At 43.6% G+C, this 20,053-nt stretch overlaps 1 protein-coding gene across 2 annotated transcripts in view; it reads left to right on the forward strand.

Moving 5' to 3' along the window:
• The window catches only part of RIMBP2 (RIMS binding protein 2), a 1,257,287-nt gene that overhangs the window by 510,664 nt on the left and 726,570 nt on the right, over positions 1-20,053 (forward strand). For both annotated transcript variants that reach the window (XM_069215362.1, XM_069215363.1), the window contains one exon: positions 16,329-16,466. In XM_069215362.1, the coding sequence (XP_069071463.1) occupies positions 16,329-16,466 (138 nt within the window). The remainder of the gene's footprint in view (positions 1-16,328; positions 16,467-20,053) is intronic.

A 20,053-nucleotide genomic window follows, 5' to 3' on the forward strand; every position in this document is an offset into this window, starting at 1 on the left:
TGACAGCAAGCACTTTCCTGTAATAGATCAACTGTAATAAATTATTACATTAGAGTAGTGATGCCATTCCATTATTACAGAAGATGAGGTAGTGAAGTGCAGTAGAAAAGTAATATTTTCTTGGTATTAACATATTTGAAAACAGATGTAATGTGCACAGGTTGTTATAGAAATAGCTTCTGTCTTTATGGGAATGTTCATTTATTAAATAAAGAGTTGTTCTTTGTGCTGTGATTTACAAAAACAAAAACAAAAAACTGTCCTTTACTATTTTTTTGTGTTCTTTGACATGCACAGGAGTGTTAGTGAGCAGTTGAATCCCAGTGAGGAGCACATACTGGGCTGTCTAGTGACATTTTGAGCCACAGTGCAGTTGGAGGCTCCTTGCAGCATTGCTAGGCCTTGCTATGCAAAAGAAGCCCAATCTCCCTTGAAAACAAGAAGCCCAAAACAAACCCTCTCTTACTAAAAGAAGCCCAATTCCTAGCAGTCATGAAATGGCCTAATAAAGATGAGTGAACAGAAACATGTCTGCATACATGCCAATACACCCGATTCAGGTGGGAGAATCACAACTTTTTAAGCCAAAAATTGCTTTATTTTAGCTGCCTCCCGTCTGAAATTGCCTCTACTCCAACAGAAGTCAATGGGGAAAATCAATTCCTCTGATTTTGTTTTCAAAATCTCCCAATTTCCTGTTCTAAAATGTTGACTTGTATGTATTCACATAAAAGCCTGTAAACAAAAAACATACACTTGCATTTAAAAGCGCACAAACTCATGAAACCCGGCAGATATAGCTTGAGTCAGTAATGTGCAGACACCTGAAAGGGCACGGAGTACGAATGTGTTTGTTTCTGCTAGTGCGTGTTGTGTGTTTGTGTGTGTCCTGGAATGAGGCTCTAACTGCATCCAGAATTTTGTTCTTTATTGATTTAATACATGTTTTGATTTAATTATCATGATTTTAGTAGGTTTTTGTTGTGTACTCAATTTTATTTCTGTGTATGTTTGTATGTCTGTATATAGTGTTTATATAGAGGGATCCAAGCCGAAAGGCAGCAAAGCACTGTACAGGGTCAAAGGTTACAATGCTATCAATGAGTGACTGCAGAGTAGCTCCTTTTTGAGAGTGATGGCAAACTGTTACTGCACCATGATGTAGTGTTGGGGCCAAAATGGATACAGGGGTCGTTCCACATCTTGGGTGCATGGATGGGGACGGCCTGTTGCCTTGCTCTTCTTGTTTGCATTTCTTTGCCTCTGGTCTGACTGTGTCTTGGCTGCGGGTGTGCCGAAAGCCACCAGAAATGACCAGACAGGGAGGCAGAGGTTCTGTTCGTGATGGCTTTGTAGATGATGCAACTGGTTTTGAAGATCGCACAGGCAGCCGAGTACCATAAGGGTTGGGGTGATGTAGTATTATTTTTCCAAGCCTTTTATGTAGTGTTCTGTGGCATAGTTTAGAGTCTGGGGCCTGAGGAGTGGGGCTTTGACGCTGTCGAGATTGCAGAATACGAGGGCTTGGATGCCAATTCTAAAGTCGTTTTCCTGGATGAACTGTTTTACGTTCTATAATAGAGAGATGACAACAAGGCATGATGCTCTTCTTGGCAATGTTCAGGCCGAAGTCCAGTATGAATCTGAGTGACTTGATGTTGGATGAAAGTCGGGGCTTGACTGCATCCAGGTTTATGTTGTCGAGACAGGTTTAAACTGGTTGTTGCTTGTTCTCGGCAAACAGTAGGAATTCTGTTTCGATAGGTTTCAACTCCAGGTATGTGCAGGACATCCAGGTCTGCATGAGGTGTAGGCAAGGTTTGAGGAGCTGTGTGTCTGGTGCAAAGGAGACTTTCATGTAGGTTTGTGAGGTGTTGGTGCAACAGTAAATGTTGATGCTCTTATCAGCGAGTAGAGTCCGAAGGGGGTCCATGCAGAGGTTGCAAAGTCTGGGGGACAAGATGTGACTCCAGGATTTTGCAGATGATAGGGAGGTACTGTTTACCTGGAGGTGCCCATGTGAACCGACTGGACTGGCTGGATGTTCAGGAATAGCCACTGACGAGTGTTGCCGGGGCGCGAACGAGGCTGGGTTGATCACTAGTGTCGAAGGCAGCTGAGATGTCCAGCATCATCAGGAGGTGGGGTGATGTTTATCTGAGATATAGGGAATGTCATCTGTGATTTGTAAGGAGGCTGTGTCTGTGCTACACTGTGAGCTGAAGCCGGATTCATAGCCATGCTCCTGGAGTTTGGTAAAGCCTGCCTTTTCGATGAACTTGTTGATGGAGGATGGGCGACTCATGGGCCAGCAGTTAGTAAGGTCAGAAGTGCTTACCATAGAGTGTGTTTATGGAATCTCTCCCCAGCAGGAACATTAATCACCAGTTTTCTTGACATTTTTATTATTGTCTGAAAACATCTGGACACACAAGGAAGTCTGCAGTAGGTGGTTTCAACCCATGTCATTTCTAAACATAACTCCTCCCCCCACCCCAGAGGTCAGTCCAGGTGTGGCTGCACCGGTCGCACCACCATAGAGCTGGTCCGGCTACATTGTCTTGAAGCATATTCTGTTTTGTTGCCACCTTGATTTGATGATGTTAGTTCTGTACTTTGCTTTGGTCAAGCAATGAGTTATCTATGTGTTAGACACAGTGGTAACTCATTACACGGAGTAAAGGGGGACTTCAGACTAGAATAGTGTGAGATTGTCGGGGAGTTCTGGTTTTTTTCTTCCATTTTCTACCCCGGCTTTTGATGGGGCATTTGTTGTCAGTGAGTTATTCGGAGTACCAGGGCGCTGAACGGTTCAGCTTACAATTGTGTAGTTTAGTTGGAGCCCGGGTGTTCACTAAACCCGGATACATTTCTTTTGCACTAGCGTCATCTTGCATAATTTAGGTAATTTCACAGAATGCATGTTAAGTGAAATTCTCAAAATTATCTTACTGTCCACGCCATATAATTACGTGGGGATCACAACACAATGTGCCACAAGTGCACTCGTACCACACTAGTGAACAGTGTGTGGCTCTGCTCTTTGCAGCTCTTGTGGGTTTTTTTTCCTGCTTTTTTCGGTCTGAAATTCATCCTCGCATCCACATTAGGTACAAGAGTGCGTTTGATGCTAAAATGTAGGCCCAAAATGCCTGTTTTGGTTTTTTTTTTCTCCACATAATTATACTAATTTAATGTAATTTTCTGAAATTGTGCATAATTACGCACATTTTCCTTCCCCTAGTGTTCACATGGTCTTCCTGAAACGTGCTTAAGTTGTTTACAGGGGTGTTGCCATCAGCAGGGACGTAGCTGCTTGGGGGTGAGCTTCAGATATTCTGACAATCAGGCTGGCATATCATGTTTAAATACATTATACAACAAGCAGGGTACACGAGTGGGGCCCAAGGGGCAAGGAAAAGGGAGAGGAGCGCGGCTTGGTAGGAGCACTAAGGGAGAAAACACAATATTCTGTAAAATAACCAGTAGTTTGATGACTTTCCAGAGAGCGTGTTTGCATTATTTGTCTGTGGAGTGTAAAAATACCTGCTGGAGTCCGACTGATATCTCACAATACCCGACTGAAAGGACCTGTACCCAACTATTTATGAGAAAATAATTTATTAGGGGGGTGTAATACCCAAACACCCTCCCCCATCCCCCAAAGCTACGCCCCTGGACATAGACTTGGAGGTGGCAGGCCGAGAGATGAGTCTGAGCTCAAGGTTGTTGATGGAGAAGTCTTTGAAGGAACTGAAGGGTCGTTCCCTTTTGAGCTGACTACGATGTCTTGGTTGTACGCTGGGTATGGTGATGAGGATAGTAAAGTTGTCTTCCCGTCCAAGGCTATGGGAGATTTGTATTTCATAGTTTTTGATGTAAAAAATACAAGTTTGAGGGTTTGGCCCTTGGCACGGGTTGCTTGGGTGACATGCTGTTGTGTTGATGAGTTTGAGGAGGATGTCTCTGCATTTTTTTCATGTTTGCTTTACCTATGAGCTTGAAGTTACTGAGGAAGGTGGTGCAGGTGTTGTTTGATTGGATTTTATGCAGGGTCATAGTTGGTGCCTTCTTCGGGGTTCAGCATAAAGGTTGGTGCCCCAAACCGCTGATAGGCTTCCCCCAACCAATCTGACTCCCTGTAACTAGTTGAGGGAGTTTACTCCCTTAAGAGCAAAGAAACAGGATACTTTATGTAATTTGTTGGCATCACTGGCTGTGCTCTGCCAGTCAGAACTTTAGGCTCATCCTGGTATTCTTTGGGGGTCAGGCACCACAGGGTGATGGAAATCCTTACTGCATCCTGAACTGAGCCACAGAGCAATGCAGGGATTCTGTGCGCCATGCCACGTGCCCCCTGTCCCATTATAGGCCATGTGATGCTCCTTGTACCTTGCACTGCTATAGATTCCCTGGGTTCCCCTTGTTCTGCAGCTCTGCCTGACCTGGGCCACACTATGTACCTTTTGCTTTTTCTTTGCGCTCTGTGTAGGTCTGCACACCCTATGTTGTGGCATAAGGCGTTGCAAGGAGGAGAGGACTCTTATTTTCATTACTTGTCCCAGGACCTATATCCTTCCTCCTTGCTCTGTCAATGAGTTGTACACTTTTCATTGGCAGGTTCTTCTGCTATCTGATATGCTACTGTGGCTAAATTCTGTTCACTGGCCTTTTGAGATGTTAGTTGTCAATGGCAGGGTTAGTACAACCACTTTTAGCTGGCCTGTAGGCTAGTCGGGTCCTCTTACACCATGGTTGGCAGCCCACCAGGCCTCCATGTCAGGAGAGTCTCTCCCCTCTACCCCCATGCAGAGAACTGCCTGCAATATTCACAAATCTCTTCAGAACAATGGCTGGTGCGCCAGTAGGACTGAAGGCAGAAAACTTCGCTCTGCATACGCCATGTTTATTTCACCCGCTCAGCAAAATTCTTTGTTTTTAAGTGACAAACTCCCATATCGAGAGTTTGTATTCTTAAAAAAAAACAATGGACCTAATATGCAGGAGGCTTTCTCCCTGCCCTTTGGGGTCATTATTTGGTTTCCTTGTCAGGGACCGCTATGTCATGTCTTGTGGTCACAGGCAGGGAACCTAGTGACGGTAAGCCAACCCTACATGGGGCAGGGTGAGTGTTGCTATAATCAGCCCACCCCATCAAGCCGGGACTGACTGAGTTATGGTTTTCCCACCCGACTGGCTCTCACCTGGTTGTTAATCCATAAGAACTACCCCGCTAGTCCACTCTAATATGAATTTAGAAATTAGTTTGTTTAATCAGAAACCAGGAAGCACTCGGATCAGTACAGTAGGTGGGTCGTAGTGAACTCAAAGATTTATTTGGAAACAGGGCCACAGTCCTGAGATGAAGGCCTTATGACTACCATGGCAATCGCATGCAGAAACATGTCTACTATTGTAGGGACATAGTTAGGGACATATGTCCCTAAATCACTTTTGAACCATGTGTAAGTGGGGAAAAACTAAATGTGATGTTAACACCCACTACTACACAATTTTAAAGCTATTTGAGAGGCCCTGAAAACCTGAAAAAAAGACAAAATTGGTGACAACAGTAATCTAGGGAGAAAACAAAAGACCTTAAATTAAGCCAATCTCAAATTTGCATCTTTGAAGGAGCAGCCTGAACATGAAGCAAGTTATTTGGTGTGAGGGATTTACATCCTTTTTTAAGAATTTCAAAAACCTAAATGCATGGAAGGAAGTCATCCCACTACCTCAAGATTTCACAAACAAACTGGCAACTCATTACACAACCAAAGCAGACACATTGAATTCCTATTTAAAACAGAAGAAAACCATCCGCACCAACCCGTTTCCTAAAATCCCCTTTAAGAGTAAACCAACCCAGCCTCTGCACTCCTTCAAACAAATATCACAAGCAGGCCTTCCGGTTGCCCTTCTGACCCTTGTCCACCACACATCTTCAAGAACATTCTTTTATCTACTTCTGCTGCAACACCTGTAAGAAGAATCATTAACAACTCTTTAACTACAGGAACTTTTCCTGAAGACCTGAAAAAGTCATACGTACGTCCGTTATTAAAGAAAACAAACCTAGACCCACAGGACCCCAGCAACTACAGACCGATCACAAATGGACCTTTCCTGGGCAAACTGATAGAAAGAGCAGCATTCGCCCAGGTGTCACAATTCATTGAAGATAATTCTATACTTTCAGACTTCCAAACTGGATCCCGGCCAGGAAGAGGCAATGAATCGGCACTCATGGCAATCTGGGACGATCTTAAAAACACAGTCGACAGCAATGGAGTTGCTGCACTACTTCTCTTGGACTTCTCGGCTGCCTTTGATGCTGTCGACCATGACACCATAATTAAAAGACTCAACGAAGCTCGCATAGAAGGGACTGCTCTCGACTGGATTATATCCTACCTTCACAACAGAACTAATATTATCTATTCTCCCCCCCCTTCTCGCCCAAACCCTACCTCACAAACACAGGAGTCCCCCAAGGATCAATCACCTCACCTATGCTTTTCAGCATCTACATGATGTCATTACCAGAATTTATCAATGATTTTCAACTCACTTGCTACAACTATGCAGATAACACACAAATACAACTTACGTTGGAATTCCCCAAAGACATTGAAAACTCACAAATCTTCAGTAGCTGCAGAGCCGTTGATCAGTGGATGACTTGGAGCTATCTCAAACTAAATGCCTCCAAAACGAAAATACTCATATGTGGTGACTGAAAAAATTATGGCCCACTGTGTGCCTGGCCTGACAATCTCGGACCACCTCCTCAAGTACCCAAGGAAGTTAAAAAACACTTGTAATTACCATAGACTCCAAGTTAACAATGAATGCCCAAGTCTATAAATTAGCACAAACAAGCGTCATCACCTTGAAGACTTTATGACGCATCTTCCCCCACCTCGGATTTCCACACAAGGTGCAAGCTACTATCTCGCTTGTACTATCCAAACTGGATTATGCCAATGGCCTCTACCATGTATCATCTCTATTATGAAAAAACTACATTATATTCAGAACTCCGCAGCCAGGCTACTATTACATGTAAAGCCGCAAGCCCACATCTCCCCTGGCTTGAGAGCACTACACTGGTTACCCGTTGCCAGAAGATGCACCTTCAAGCTGCTTTGTATCTCCCACAAAGCTATACATGGAACAGGACCACTTTTTATCAGAAACAAAATAACCAAATACATTCAACAAAGAAACCTCCACTCAAGATTGGCACCCCGCCTTAGAACACCACCAATCAAGAAAAAGACAATAGCTGGTACATCCTTCTCCGTTCAAGCAGCCAAACTATGGAATTCATTACCCCCAACTATGAGATCCATGGATAGTTATCTTGTCTTTAGCAGACTACTCAAGAGTTGGCTCTTTCCTTCATAACCACCATATTCAAACAGCAATGGACTGCATGTGCATGTGTTGATAAATATTTATAATCTGATAATGTGTATATTCTAGATATGTATAGTTCGTTAAGAAATATGTATCATTACTATTTCATAATAAATTATACACATACTCTTAAAGCCTGTTTAACAGATTTATATGTCCTCACAGAGATATGTGTATGTATGTGTGTATGTGTGTATTTACATATACAGGGAGTGCAGAATTATTAGGCAAATGAGTATTTTGACCACATCATCCTCTTTATGCATGTTGTCTTACTCCAAGCTGTATAGGCTCGAAAGCCTACTACCAATTAAGCATATTAGGTGATGTGCATCTCTGTAATGAGAAGGGGTGTGGTCTAATGACATCAACACCCTATATCAGGTGTGCATAATTATTAGGCAACTTCCTTTCCTTTGGCAAAATGGGTCAAAAGAAGGACTTGACAGGCTCAGAAAAGTCAAAAATAGGGAGATATCTTGCAGAGGGATGCAGCACTCTTAAAATTGCAAAGCTTCTGAAGCGTGATCATCGAACAATCAAGCGTTTCATTCAAAATAGTCAACAGGGTCGCAAGAAGCGTGTGGAAAAACCAAGGCGCAAAATAACTGCCCATGAACTGAGAAAAGTCAAGCGTGCAGCTGCCACGATGCCACTTGCCACCGGTTTGGCCATATTTCAGAGCTGCAACATCACTGGAGTGCCCAAAAGCACAAGGTGTGCAATACTCAGAGACATGGCCAAGGTAAGAAAGGCTGAAAGACGACCACCACTGAACAAGACACACAAGCTGAAACGTCAAGACTGGGCCAAGAAATATCTCAAGACTGATTTTTCTAAGGTTTTATGGACTGATGAAATGAGAGTGAGTCTTGATGGGCCAGATGGATGGGCCCGTGGCTGGATTGGTAAAGGGCAGAGAGCTCCAGTCCGACTCAGACGCCAGCAAGGTGGAGGTGGAGTACTGGTTTGGGCTGGTATCATCAAAGATGAGCTTGTGGGGCCTTTTCGGGTTGAGGATGGAGTCAAGCTCAACTCCCAGTCCTACTGCCAGTTCCTGGAAGACACCTTCTTCAAGCAGTGGTACAGGAAGAAGTCTGCATCCTTCAAGCAAAACATGATTTTCATGCAGGACAATGCTCCATCACACGCGTCCAAGTACTCCACAGCGTGGCTGGCAAGAAAGGGTATAAAAGAAGGAAATCTAATGACATGGCCTCCTTGTTCACCTGATCTGAACCCTATTGAGAACCTGTGGTCCATCATCAAATGTGAGATTTACAAGGAGGGAAAACAGTACACCTCTCTGAACAGTGTCTGGGAGGCTGTGGTTGCTGCTGCACGCAATGTTGATGGTGAACAGATCAAAACACTGACAGAATCCATGGATGGCAGGCTTTTGAGTGTCCTTGCAAAGAAAGGTGGCTATATTGGTCACTGATTTGTTTTTGTTTTGTTTTTGAATGTCAGAAATGTATATTTGTGAATGTTGAGATGTTATATTGGTTTCACTGGTAATAATAAATAATTGAAATGGGTATATATTTTGTTTTGTTAAGTTGCCTAATAATTATGCACAGTAATAGTCACCTGCACACACAGATATCCCCCTAACATAGCTAAAACTAAAAACAAACTAAAAACTACTTCCAAAAATATTCAGCTTTGATATTAATGAGTTTTTTGGGTTCATTGAGAACATGGTTGTTGTTCAATAATAAAATTAATCCTCAAAAATACAACTTGCCTAATAATTCTGCACTCCCTGTATGTGTATATTATTCTATGCTTAGCAAGTTCATAGGTCCTTGTATAGCTCCTATATAAGTTGTTATATTAGATACTTATGAATCCCTGCTCTTGTTTTATATCACAATGAGCACATTTTATCTCACCCATTTACCAGCAAGCATTTCGCTATTGAAAAATTGAGGAAAGATAAATGAATTTCAGAAAAGTACACTTATTAATTAACTTCAAATATTACAAATCTTGAAAGTCTGTGTTTTTTATAAAAAACTACTTTTCTTCTCATATTATTATACCCATCATTATATTACCATCACATATATTCCCTTACAATGTATTTACATATCTATTTATTACTTTAATCCTACTGTACTAGAGAAAAATAAATGAAAATAAATAAAATTAAATAAATACAACTTCAAAAGATAAATTATTAAATATTAATAAAAAAAATAACATTTACTCTCTCTTAAGCTTTACTCTGTTCCCCCCTCACCCTATGTCTCGATCAATCTATCCTTCATCCCACTCTGACTCATCCCAAACCCATTCGACTACTTTTATCTCCAAAGTAACCCTGCCTAAGCTCTTCCTTCCTCTACCACATCTAGCTCATCCCAAACCTCAGTTTACTACCATAATCTCCCAAACAACCCTATTATCTCCCTCATTTATCTCACCTTTGACTCATCGAAAACCCCTCCTGCTACTATGATCTCCCTAATCCTTTCCACAGACTCCTCCCACCTCCATTTCTCCTTTACTCGTCCCAAGCCTCATCCTGTTACTATAAACTCCCAATTAACACTTCTGGATTCTTCCCTCCTCTATCCCTCTATTACTCCAGTCAATCCAACTAACAAACTCACATATCCTCCGCTCAAATTAACTCACAATAATACTAAAACTGAAATCATATTTCCCTATACTAATCCACTACTAATTCCTCTTGCACTCTGGAGTAGCATGCTACTCGCCAAAAAGCACTTTGATGCCTCGTCAGGGGTAGTGAGCACTGTATAATTACAAAACAATCTAGTTATCCCTTTTCAAAGAAGAGTAAATGTCGCTCAATAAAGGCTATGTATGTTCTGGGAACTATGATCTGGCGGCCTGTAGTGGACGGGGCTCCCGGTCATGGGTTTGTATTTGTTGACACAGCTGAGGCTCAGCGCCGCAAACCCTGCGGTCCCCCCACCTCTTAATGATGCAAGGGGCACACAAGCTTGACAGTGCACGCAAACTGCTAGTGGATGGCTGTCCACTCACACCGCCAAATCCCGAATGACCCCGTAGGTGTTTCATGTAGTAATATGTTGCAACTGCGCAGAAAGCTCACCTTCCATTTGGAATTCACCAACTGTCTTTAACAATTTACTTTCTGTTTTATATTCAAAACAACAGTGTTTCATAGATCAAAATGTCTTTTCATTTTAAACGTTTGAAATGCATTTCTTAACTTTCCACTGCATCACTTGTATGTGTCTTTCAAGAACTGCAATAAACCTAACTTGATTAAGGGTCAAACAACCAGAGGTAAATATACTACTGTAGATTTACTCATGTGTATGTTTACTACTACACCTAAGTGTAAATCTACATTTTGTTTGCTATTCACAATTTCCGATTGTAGATTTAGACTTAAGTGTAGACTAACATGTCCCCACCCTTGGTGTAGCCTTCAACAACAGGAATGTGGGAAGCAAGGTTTTGGTTGTAGTACCCACCACATACTTTTTGACTGGAACCTGATGTGGGTTTGAACTGTAAATGCCCTGGGCACCTGCTAAACAGGTGCCCAGGGGCAGTTCTCTTTCCCCAAAACTGTACTGTTTGGCACTTCAGCCACCTTTGTAAGTCCCTAGTAAATGGTACGCCTGGTACCTAGGGCATGAGTACTGAAGAGGGATCAATTGTGCCACTCTGAGAGGCCACACACCAGCCTTATGCATACTGAAATACACCTTGTCATGCACTTGCAATGGCAAAGTTGCAAACTCAACATGGCACTCACCAAGAGTGCCCTAATAACACTGCATGCACTGTAGGTAGGTCACCCCTCTGATAGGACTTACAGCCCTAAGCCAGGGTGCACTATAATGCATGTGAGGGCATGTGTGTGCATGAGCAAATATGCCCTCTACTGTGTCTTTACGAAACCATACATAGAAAGTGTACAGGGAAGCCATAGCAAATACATGTGCTGGACACTGGTCATTACGAATTCCCCAGCTACATGATGGCCTCTCTGAATACTGAGGGGGCCATACCGAGTCTAGCGGTCATGAGACCCCCAGACTCTAGGTGGCTATCGCACCGCCGCAGTAGTGGCAGTCCGATCCGCCACATTCTGACCGCTGCTGAACCGCCGTGGTCAAACCGCCGACACCACCAGGCTGCAGTCAGCCTCCAGCCTGGCAGTCCCAGTGGTTGTAATCCGCCAGGGAAGCGCTGGGATTACGAGTCCCATTCCGCCAGCCTCTCCATGGCAGTTTGCATTGCCATGGAAAAGCTGGTGGAATGGGGGTGCCCGGGGCCCCCTGGGAGCCCCTGCACTGCCCATGCGCTTGGTGGTAAAGAGGGCCTTAACTTTGACACCGGCTCGGAATCGAGCCGATGCCAATGTGGCGGTGCAGCGGGTGCAGCAGCACCGTCGCGCATTTCACTGCCCGTAATTCGGGCAGTGAAATGCAGTTGGCATGGGCAGTGTAGGTGCTCCCATGCACAGCCCCGTTGCACATTTCACTGCCCAAATTACGGGCAGTGAAATGCCCGACGGGTACTGCTGCACTACCACATTGGCGCCAACTTGATTCCGAGCCGACGTCCATGTTAAGGCCCTCCTCACCGCAGGGCCGGCCGGCAGAAACACTGTTTCTGCCCGCTGGCCCTGCAGTGAACTTGGAATAGGGCCGGCGGTGTCCTGATGGCACCAGCGGTAAGGTGGCAGGTTGAGGTTGGCGGGTGGCAGAGGCTGCCCGCCAAACTCAGAATGACCCCCTGAGGAGCTTGCTTTCAAACAACTCCAAATAATAAACCCACACTGATGCCAGTGTTGGATTTATTATAGCATGTATCCAGAGGGCACCTCAGAGGTGTCCCTTGCAAAACCTAACAGAGCTGACATGGTTTCTGACTGTTTCTTACCACCACCAGACAGCAACCTGGACTCCTGGGATGAGAGCCTCTGCTCTCAGGAGCCAGAATACAAAGCCTTTCCTGGTGGGAGTGTTAAACCTCCTTCCTCCCCCCCCCCCCCCCCCCCCCCAGACAGGCACCCTGGCCCAGTGGTCAGCTTAAAAGGCTTTACCACCTTTGAAATCTGACCTCTGACTCTGCTGGTAGCATCTGGAAATCTTAGTCGGAATAGGAGGAATGTCCGCCATCAGCCTTCACCACCCCTCAAGTGTGGCAGGCGAGGTGACCACTCCATTTCATCTTTCTCCACCTTCGATGGCAAGAAAATAGCAACTCAGGGTTAGGGATGTGACCTCTTCCCACAGGAAGTGGTCACATAGTGGGTGTAGCCACTCTAAGGTAAGTGGCCCATCGGCCACTACCAGGTACTCCCCCCTGACACCCACTAAATGCAGTATTTAGTGGGCATCCCTAGACCTGCAGATCAGATTTGACGGAGACAAGAAGACCAGCAACAAATAAGACCAGAGGCACAAGAACCAAAGTCCTGCTGCAATTAGAATAAGGCACCAAACCGTGTCTTCTGCACCCAGGACTCAACAATCACTGCTGAGGGATCAACTGGACAACGGACGGACTCTAAGAAATCCCAGAAGACCTACTTACTTATGAAAATCCTCAAGAACCTCCCTTTTAAGTGAAGGCATCAATCCCTGCACCCCACTGGCAGGAAACCAGTGAAGTCCAATTCATTAACCAGCCGCTGACCAATGAACCTGACATAGAAGCCCAGCCAAACTCCACCCAACAGACCCAAAGGACAAATCTTACCAGTGTACCAAGTTTAGTGGCACTGTGACTTTCAGGGCCAGAGAAGTACCAATATCTGGGGTTGAGGACCCCCAATGTCAGACACCCAGAAGAAAAATCCACTCTGGACTCCAAAAGGACCAGAAGCAAGTACTATTCGAAGGACCTCAGGACTCCCAAGAACCAACCGCCAGAGTGGTCCTGCTGACCTGCAACCCACCCTCCAAGTGACCTGCCCCTGGCTCCAAAGACCCTAGGACATACAACCCTTGGCCGACCAATCCACTGCACCCGATCTCCCTGACCCCTGTTTTGACAAACCAGCTGTGCTCTAGGGGTCCCCAGACTCTTGCAACCCCTACACTCCAAGAGGACCCACCGGACTTACCTTTAAGTTCAGCTGTGGAGTGTGTTTCCAAATGGTCCCCTTCACCGTTCTGCACCAGCTTCAAGACCTTCAGCCGCTCCTCCTGCCAAAACCGGGAACCACCCAAACTTCTCCGGCTGGCCCACAGAATATCTTGATGACCTCGACCTAAAAATAGAAGGTGACACTTGTAAGAAGATTGCCTGATTTTATATGCAATTTTAAAGTTTTCTCCCATTGATTCCTATGGTGTGTAATAACGCACAGAAACAAAACATTTTCTAAACTTTGAAAAATCATAACTTAAAAAGTACTTGAGTGATTTTTTTTTATGATCTTGTCTTAAAAAATGATAAAATGTTGAAGTACTTTTGTAAATTGGTCTATAGTTATTCTTCCGAGTGTGTGTCCACATTTATTGATACTGTTAGTACAAAAAATGCTTAGCACTTCTCCAAGATAAGCCTAACTGCTCGCCCACACTACCACAATAACAGAGCATTAGGTGGTCTGCTTTCCACCTCTGGAAACCGTGGTGGGGTTGGTTGGCTTCTCTACACAGTGCACATCACTTTTTGTACACTATATAGAGAGCCAGCCTCCTACAAGGATTTACGAGTGTAATGTTATTACCAGTAACTATTCACATGTAGGTGGATATCTCTGCCACTGTGGTGTAATGTTCTTCAAGGGAAATTTTAAGGAAAATTACTAAAGTTTATTATTATTTTTTTGTAAATAATATTTTAATATAAAATAATGTAAAATATTTATTAGAAACCTAAAACTAATAAAATACAATGTTAACCCATTAGGTTAAATGTGTATTAATTAATTCACCTACATAGATTTATTTTTAAAATAATATCTCTTAAAGAATGTTTTAGAATTTAATATTTGTATACATTCTCGTGAAAACGTGCAGAATTAATATATAATATTTTTTAATGAATGTTAAAGGTTCATTTAATTTTACTTTTAGATCTTGTTATTAGAAGTTAAGATAATAAAACAATAATTTAGTAACCATACACTTTTTAATATTGAACTGTATACAAACATGTATACATACATTTGAGTGTGTGTGTATGCACATGCGTGGAAATATTTTTATTTAGTTAACCATATTTCCTCTGTGTGTTATTTAAGGCTCCCTCTCCATTAGTTTCTTCAGGAGTGTGGTGCGGTACCTGTGAGCGGCCGAGTGCGGGGCTCGACTTACTCCAAGGTTGGACTGGAGTACGTTTACTACTGGTTTGTCACCTTTAGGGCTGTCGTAACTTCAGAAGTATAGTTTGTGACAAGCAATGGGCTTACTCCTTTGGGGGTGGATGTTGCAAGCTCTGTGCCCCCCCCCCCCCAAAACTCCTTCTTGCTTTTGCCTAAAGCCCTTCAATTCTGCAGTAAGTCTGCTCCATTTTTCAGCCCCTCCCCTTTGTCCCTCCTGCATTTGGTACTAAAACGTGGACTTGCAAGTGCCAGATCTCCACCACCATGTCAGAGATCCTCACACAAAAAAGGTAGGTTAGTGAATGGCATTTTGTAGTATGTGAGTAATATTGATACAGTTCAGCAGCATTTTACTTGCGCCCTAAATCTCGAAGTGTACTTGGCTGTCAAGAATTCATTTTTCAGTGCATTTCGGCAATACACTTGGCTCTATGCTCATGGAAACGTGCCAGTGGGAGATAACAAATTCATCTCGCTGGATTCACCTAGCAACAAGGAAATATAAGTTAATGATGCTTTCTAGCACACCAAAATAAAACCTGGAGCTAAAACCTGTTTCCCTGAGGAAAGAGGAACACTTCTTGAAAGTTGTTGTAGAAACCTCTTTAGGTCTAGGCACAGAGAGCTTCAATTGTTTGAAAGACCTCAAATCATCAATTCTTTTGTACAGAAGAAAATGGGGTTTGGGTCAGCTCACAGCCATTATTTTTCATGTGTTTTAATGGTTTACCATTGATTTGACGGGCTCTCTATCAACCCCATGGCATTTCGTGGATGGGTACTTTGTCCCATTTGTGTTTCTGTTAGGTTTGGAGATGGGTTGTTGATCAGTCCTTTTGTTGCACTGCAGATGGGTCATGAATTGTAGCTTGGAATTGAGATCCAGAGTTTGTTCTTTGATGTATTCACTTTGCTGAAACAATGACATTTTAATTGCTGGCTTGTGGCGTTTTTGTTTAGGAAGTGTTTGCTGTTTCAATGACTTAGCCCCTCATAAAGACAAAGAGCTATTCACTAATTAGCCTTCCACATTCATTTGTTTTACTGTGCTGTCAAAAGAATATATTGTTGGACTTTTGTCTTTTATCCTTGACAAAAATATGCAGACATACGTTTTCTTAGGGCTTTGATGGTTGACCTTAATGCTGCTGAGGAACTCTCTTCAGCCATACTACACGCTTCAAGATTGTGGTAACTTAAGATGTTGATTCATTATGGGATTTTCTTTCTGGGACAGAAGAGGGCAAGATACTCAGTCACCCAACTATTGCCAAGCACTTCACTTAACAAAAAGTGACACTTGTTGCCTTTGCCGGTGTCTCTTTCTTGTTCTGGACTGTCACTGCGTTGAGGTTCACTGACGCCCCTTGTGGTGGAGAGGGGAAATAGCTTAAAAATAAATCTCATGATGAGTGCACAAGGTTTCTTGGTATCTTGCTGCAGTAGCCTTTCTTCTACAAGTTTATGTACAGTAGGGCCAGGGCTTGGTTTGGGCTTATTTCTGAGGTTCCCTGAACAATTTCAGTCCCATAGAGTTGCATTTTGCTAAGATGGTGTTTGTGTCATATTCTCCTACCAATAACTAATCAATCTACTCTCCTCTCTTCCTCAGACTCGCGATGGTGGCCCCTGGCACCTGGCAGTGCCGCAGAAGCCCTTCAATGGCCCCCCGTTTTTAGAGGATAAACCCCCGGCATTGAGATCAGATGTCACTTGGCTTGGACATGCAAGGCCGCACTGCGCCTTACTGGTAAGTGCAGGCTTCGATGAGCTACTTCGCTGTATGTTGCGCCTCTGGTGTTATTGCGCCTTGTGGTAATCCACTGCACTCCTTGGTACCCTTTTGGAATTCCTTGTTGGATGTCACTTGTATGAGCTCTGGGTGAGGTGGGTCAGGCTCAAAGATGTCCTTCCAGCATGGGGCATTGAGCAGGATGCTCTTGGTGAGCAGGGCATAAGTGTGAGAATTTGTGGATGAATTGTGCAGAAGTGAGAATAGATGCAGCTGTGTATGTTGTTACAAAGGTGAAATGGGAACCATAATGTATTGAATCTTTTGGTACGGTTTCACCCAGGTGGTTAAATAACGATTACATTTCCAACCATTGTATGGAACTACAATAGAAATAGAAAAGTTACTGTGTTTTGATACACTGAAGAACTAGTTATCTGCCAGTAGGATTGCACAAGGAAAATGCATACTTTTAATCAGCGCAACATATAAGGCAGATAGTGGAGCGAGTAAACACAAACCAAAAGAAAAATGCTGATTACAGATGAAATATCAGGAAGCAATGAATATTTTGTGTGAAACTTTTGAAGTAGATTTGTTTGTTATAGAATGCACTTATCTAAGTTTCTGAATTTGTAAGAATGTTTTGATAATTGTCAGTTTGGTCTTACAGAAGGGGTCTTGAGTCCCTGGCGAAACATAATAAAGCCAACATGCATTCGGCATTTAATAAGAAATTCCTTATATCCAACCAAAGAGCAATTTATTTTGAATGGAAATAAAATGACACTTGAATTTAAGTAAACAAATAATTTTAAATGTAGACCTGCTGGGTCTATTTATTTGCAAGATAAAGTGTCTAAGAAGTTCTTGATAGTTTTGCTTCATGGAAATAATGATTTACCATTAGGTAGTAACATTTTGAGGGACTTTGCAATAATAACTGTTTAAGAGTTTAGTTTTATGTTTTTGTCTACCTATAAAGTCAACGGCTGAAGTGTTTGTAACTTAAGAAGCCACCATCCAAGAGATTGTGCAGTTTGGTGCAATGGGGCAGATGCGTTGCTTGTCAAAGTGAGGGCGGTCAAATTAATGGTAGAGGTCAACGGAATGGTGCTTTAAATGGGCCGGTACTCTCTGGTACTGAGTACCGGCACTTTTTTATTTTGAGAGGGAGAGTACCGGCATATCTCAAGATAAACGTAATACTTTTAATTGGAGAGTACCGGCACTTCTCGGAAACAAACAGGTACTCTATCACAGAGTACCTGCACTTCTATTTTTCCATTTAAAGCACTGGGGGGAGTGACCACATCTTGAAGTACTGGAGAGCAAACATGCGTGGAACAGGGAACACCAATTTTTTTGGGATTTGGTGGTCTACCCTTAGACAGGCTGGATCTACTCATAGATAATTGTGAGGTATCTATCTAATACTTGCTCTTCTCTTCAGGTTGAGGGGTGTCAACCGACTGTAGACTGTTTGCCAAGGAGAAGAGATCCTGTGGAGGGGGGTGAGGGCTCCTGGTGCTCACTGGGCCCCAGACAGATGAAGGGAGATGTGGATGTCTCTCTGAAAGTGAAGATGGTGGAGGGATGAGTGTTGTGGTTGGAGAGACCAAGATGGCCATGTGAGTGAAGTTGGTCTTAGCAGAGTACATTTTGTGGGACATGACTGAGGGGGGGGTTCTTAGTAAGTGTCTGAGGGTACCCATTAAAGATCCATCTTCCTAGGACTGCCTAGGGAGATCAGAGAAGGAGGCACTGTGGATGTGCGGAGCATGAGTTAGCTGAAGTGTTTTAAGTGCTGGAAAGACTACCAATGTTCAGTATGTTAGGTGCTACTGAATAGCTACTCAATGAATCTGTTTGTGGAGTTCTAACAGAATGAGAGGTTTAAAGGTCTGGAGAGAGGTGGTGGATTTGGCTCTGAACAGGGCCGGCTTTAGCAATGGTGGAGCCCTGTGTAACAGTCTTTTTTGGCACACCTCCACCCCATGACCACCTCCTCAGATTCACTCACTACCACCCAGCAAATATACCCCTCATCTCTCCATAGCCTCCCCTTTCACATACATTAATTTGTTTTCAAGCACTTGTAAAGGCTGGCTTTACTAATCTACTCAGCTATCCACATAAAATATAGTTCTGTTCTTTGCAGCAGGCACAGTAACCCTCTGTGCTACTTTATGGCGAGTCAAAACTGCTGCTAGACAAAACTCATCTCTCTCCCTAGCGAGAACATTAATCACAAGAGGTATCTTGACATTTTAATTGTTTCCTAAAGGATTGACGCACAAGGAACTTTTCAGCAGGTGCTTTTAAATCACAAGTTCTAAGTTATTGCTAAACACAGCGCCCCCCCCTGAGGTCGGTGCCCCCATTCCACATCAGCACCTGGTGCGGCTGCACCGCTCGCACCGCCCTAAAGCCGGCCCTGCCTCTGAAAGTGCTGGACGGATAGGAATTTTGAGTAATCGGCATAGAGGTGAACGCCTAATCACTAAAGCCTTAACTTGGTAGAAGACCTAGGGCGTTATTTAGATCTTGGCGACTGGAATACTCCGCTACAAATGTGACCAATATCCCACCTGTTATATTACGATCGATTATATCCTATGGAGACCGTAATGCAACGGACAGGATATCTGTCATGTACGTAACGGAGTATTGCATCCGCCGAGATCTAAGTACGGCCATTAGCTTGGAACTAAAAGCTTGGAAGTCTGAATCTTGGATGTCTTCCGTGTTACTTTGGCAGTCTTTGAGCCTTGGCCTCCTTGCAGTACCGCTGTGGTAGTGTTTCAGTGCTGGCTCACGCACGATGTATAAGCGAGTCTTGAAGCTTGTGAGCGCTTGCAGTGTTAACCCAAGTAGTCTTAGTCTTGGCTTGCTTGAAGTCTTTCTCAGGCACTATTTAAGGCTTCTCTTTCTTGCTATCTTTCCCTATCAGCCTTTTAGATAGTCTTGGCTCTTTTACTTCTTTTTAAAGCAGTTTCTCGGCTCACTTGCAGTCTTTACCAGGCAGTTTTTAAGTCTTATCTCTCTTGTGGTCTTTCCCAGGCCGTCTTTAATTCTTGGCATGCGTACAGTTCTGCCTTGGTAGTTTTTAAGCCTTGGCATGCGTACAGTTCTGCCTTGGTAGTTTTGAAAGCCTTGGCATGCGTACAGTTCTGCCTCAGTAGTTTTTAAGCCTTGGCATGCGTACAGTTCTGCCTTGGTAGTTTTTAAGTCTCGGCATGGGCCGTCTTTAATTACTGGTCTCACTGTAGTCTTTTCCAGGCAGACTTTAACTCTTGTCTTCCTTACATTCCTTTCCAGACAGGTTTTAAGTCGGCTCGCTTGCGGTCTTTTCTACGTAATCTTTGGGTATTGGCTCCATAGAAGTCTTTTTCAGGAAGGCTTTGTGAGGAAAGGCCTCTTTTGTCATGGTTAGACCCTGACTTTCTGCCTGGTTTATGATGTATCCTCAAAGTTGCTGGTGCCCAGGACCCCTGCTAACCAGGTTCTCTGGGCCAGATCTCTTTCCCAAAACTGTTGTGATGCCCTGGCACAATTGGCAACAACTTTAGCTGCCACTGTAAGTCCCTAGTAAATGGTACTTG

The sequence above is a fragment of the Pleurodeles waltl genome, chromosome 11 (assembly GCF_031143425.1).
Source record: "Pleurodeles waltl isolate 20211129_DDA chromosome 11, aPleWal1.hap1.20221129, whole genome shotgun sequence".
Classification (NCBI taxonomy): domain Eukaryota; kingdom Metazoa; phylum Chordata; class Amphibia; order Caudata; family Salamandridae; genus Pleurodeles; species Pleurodeles waltl.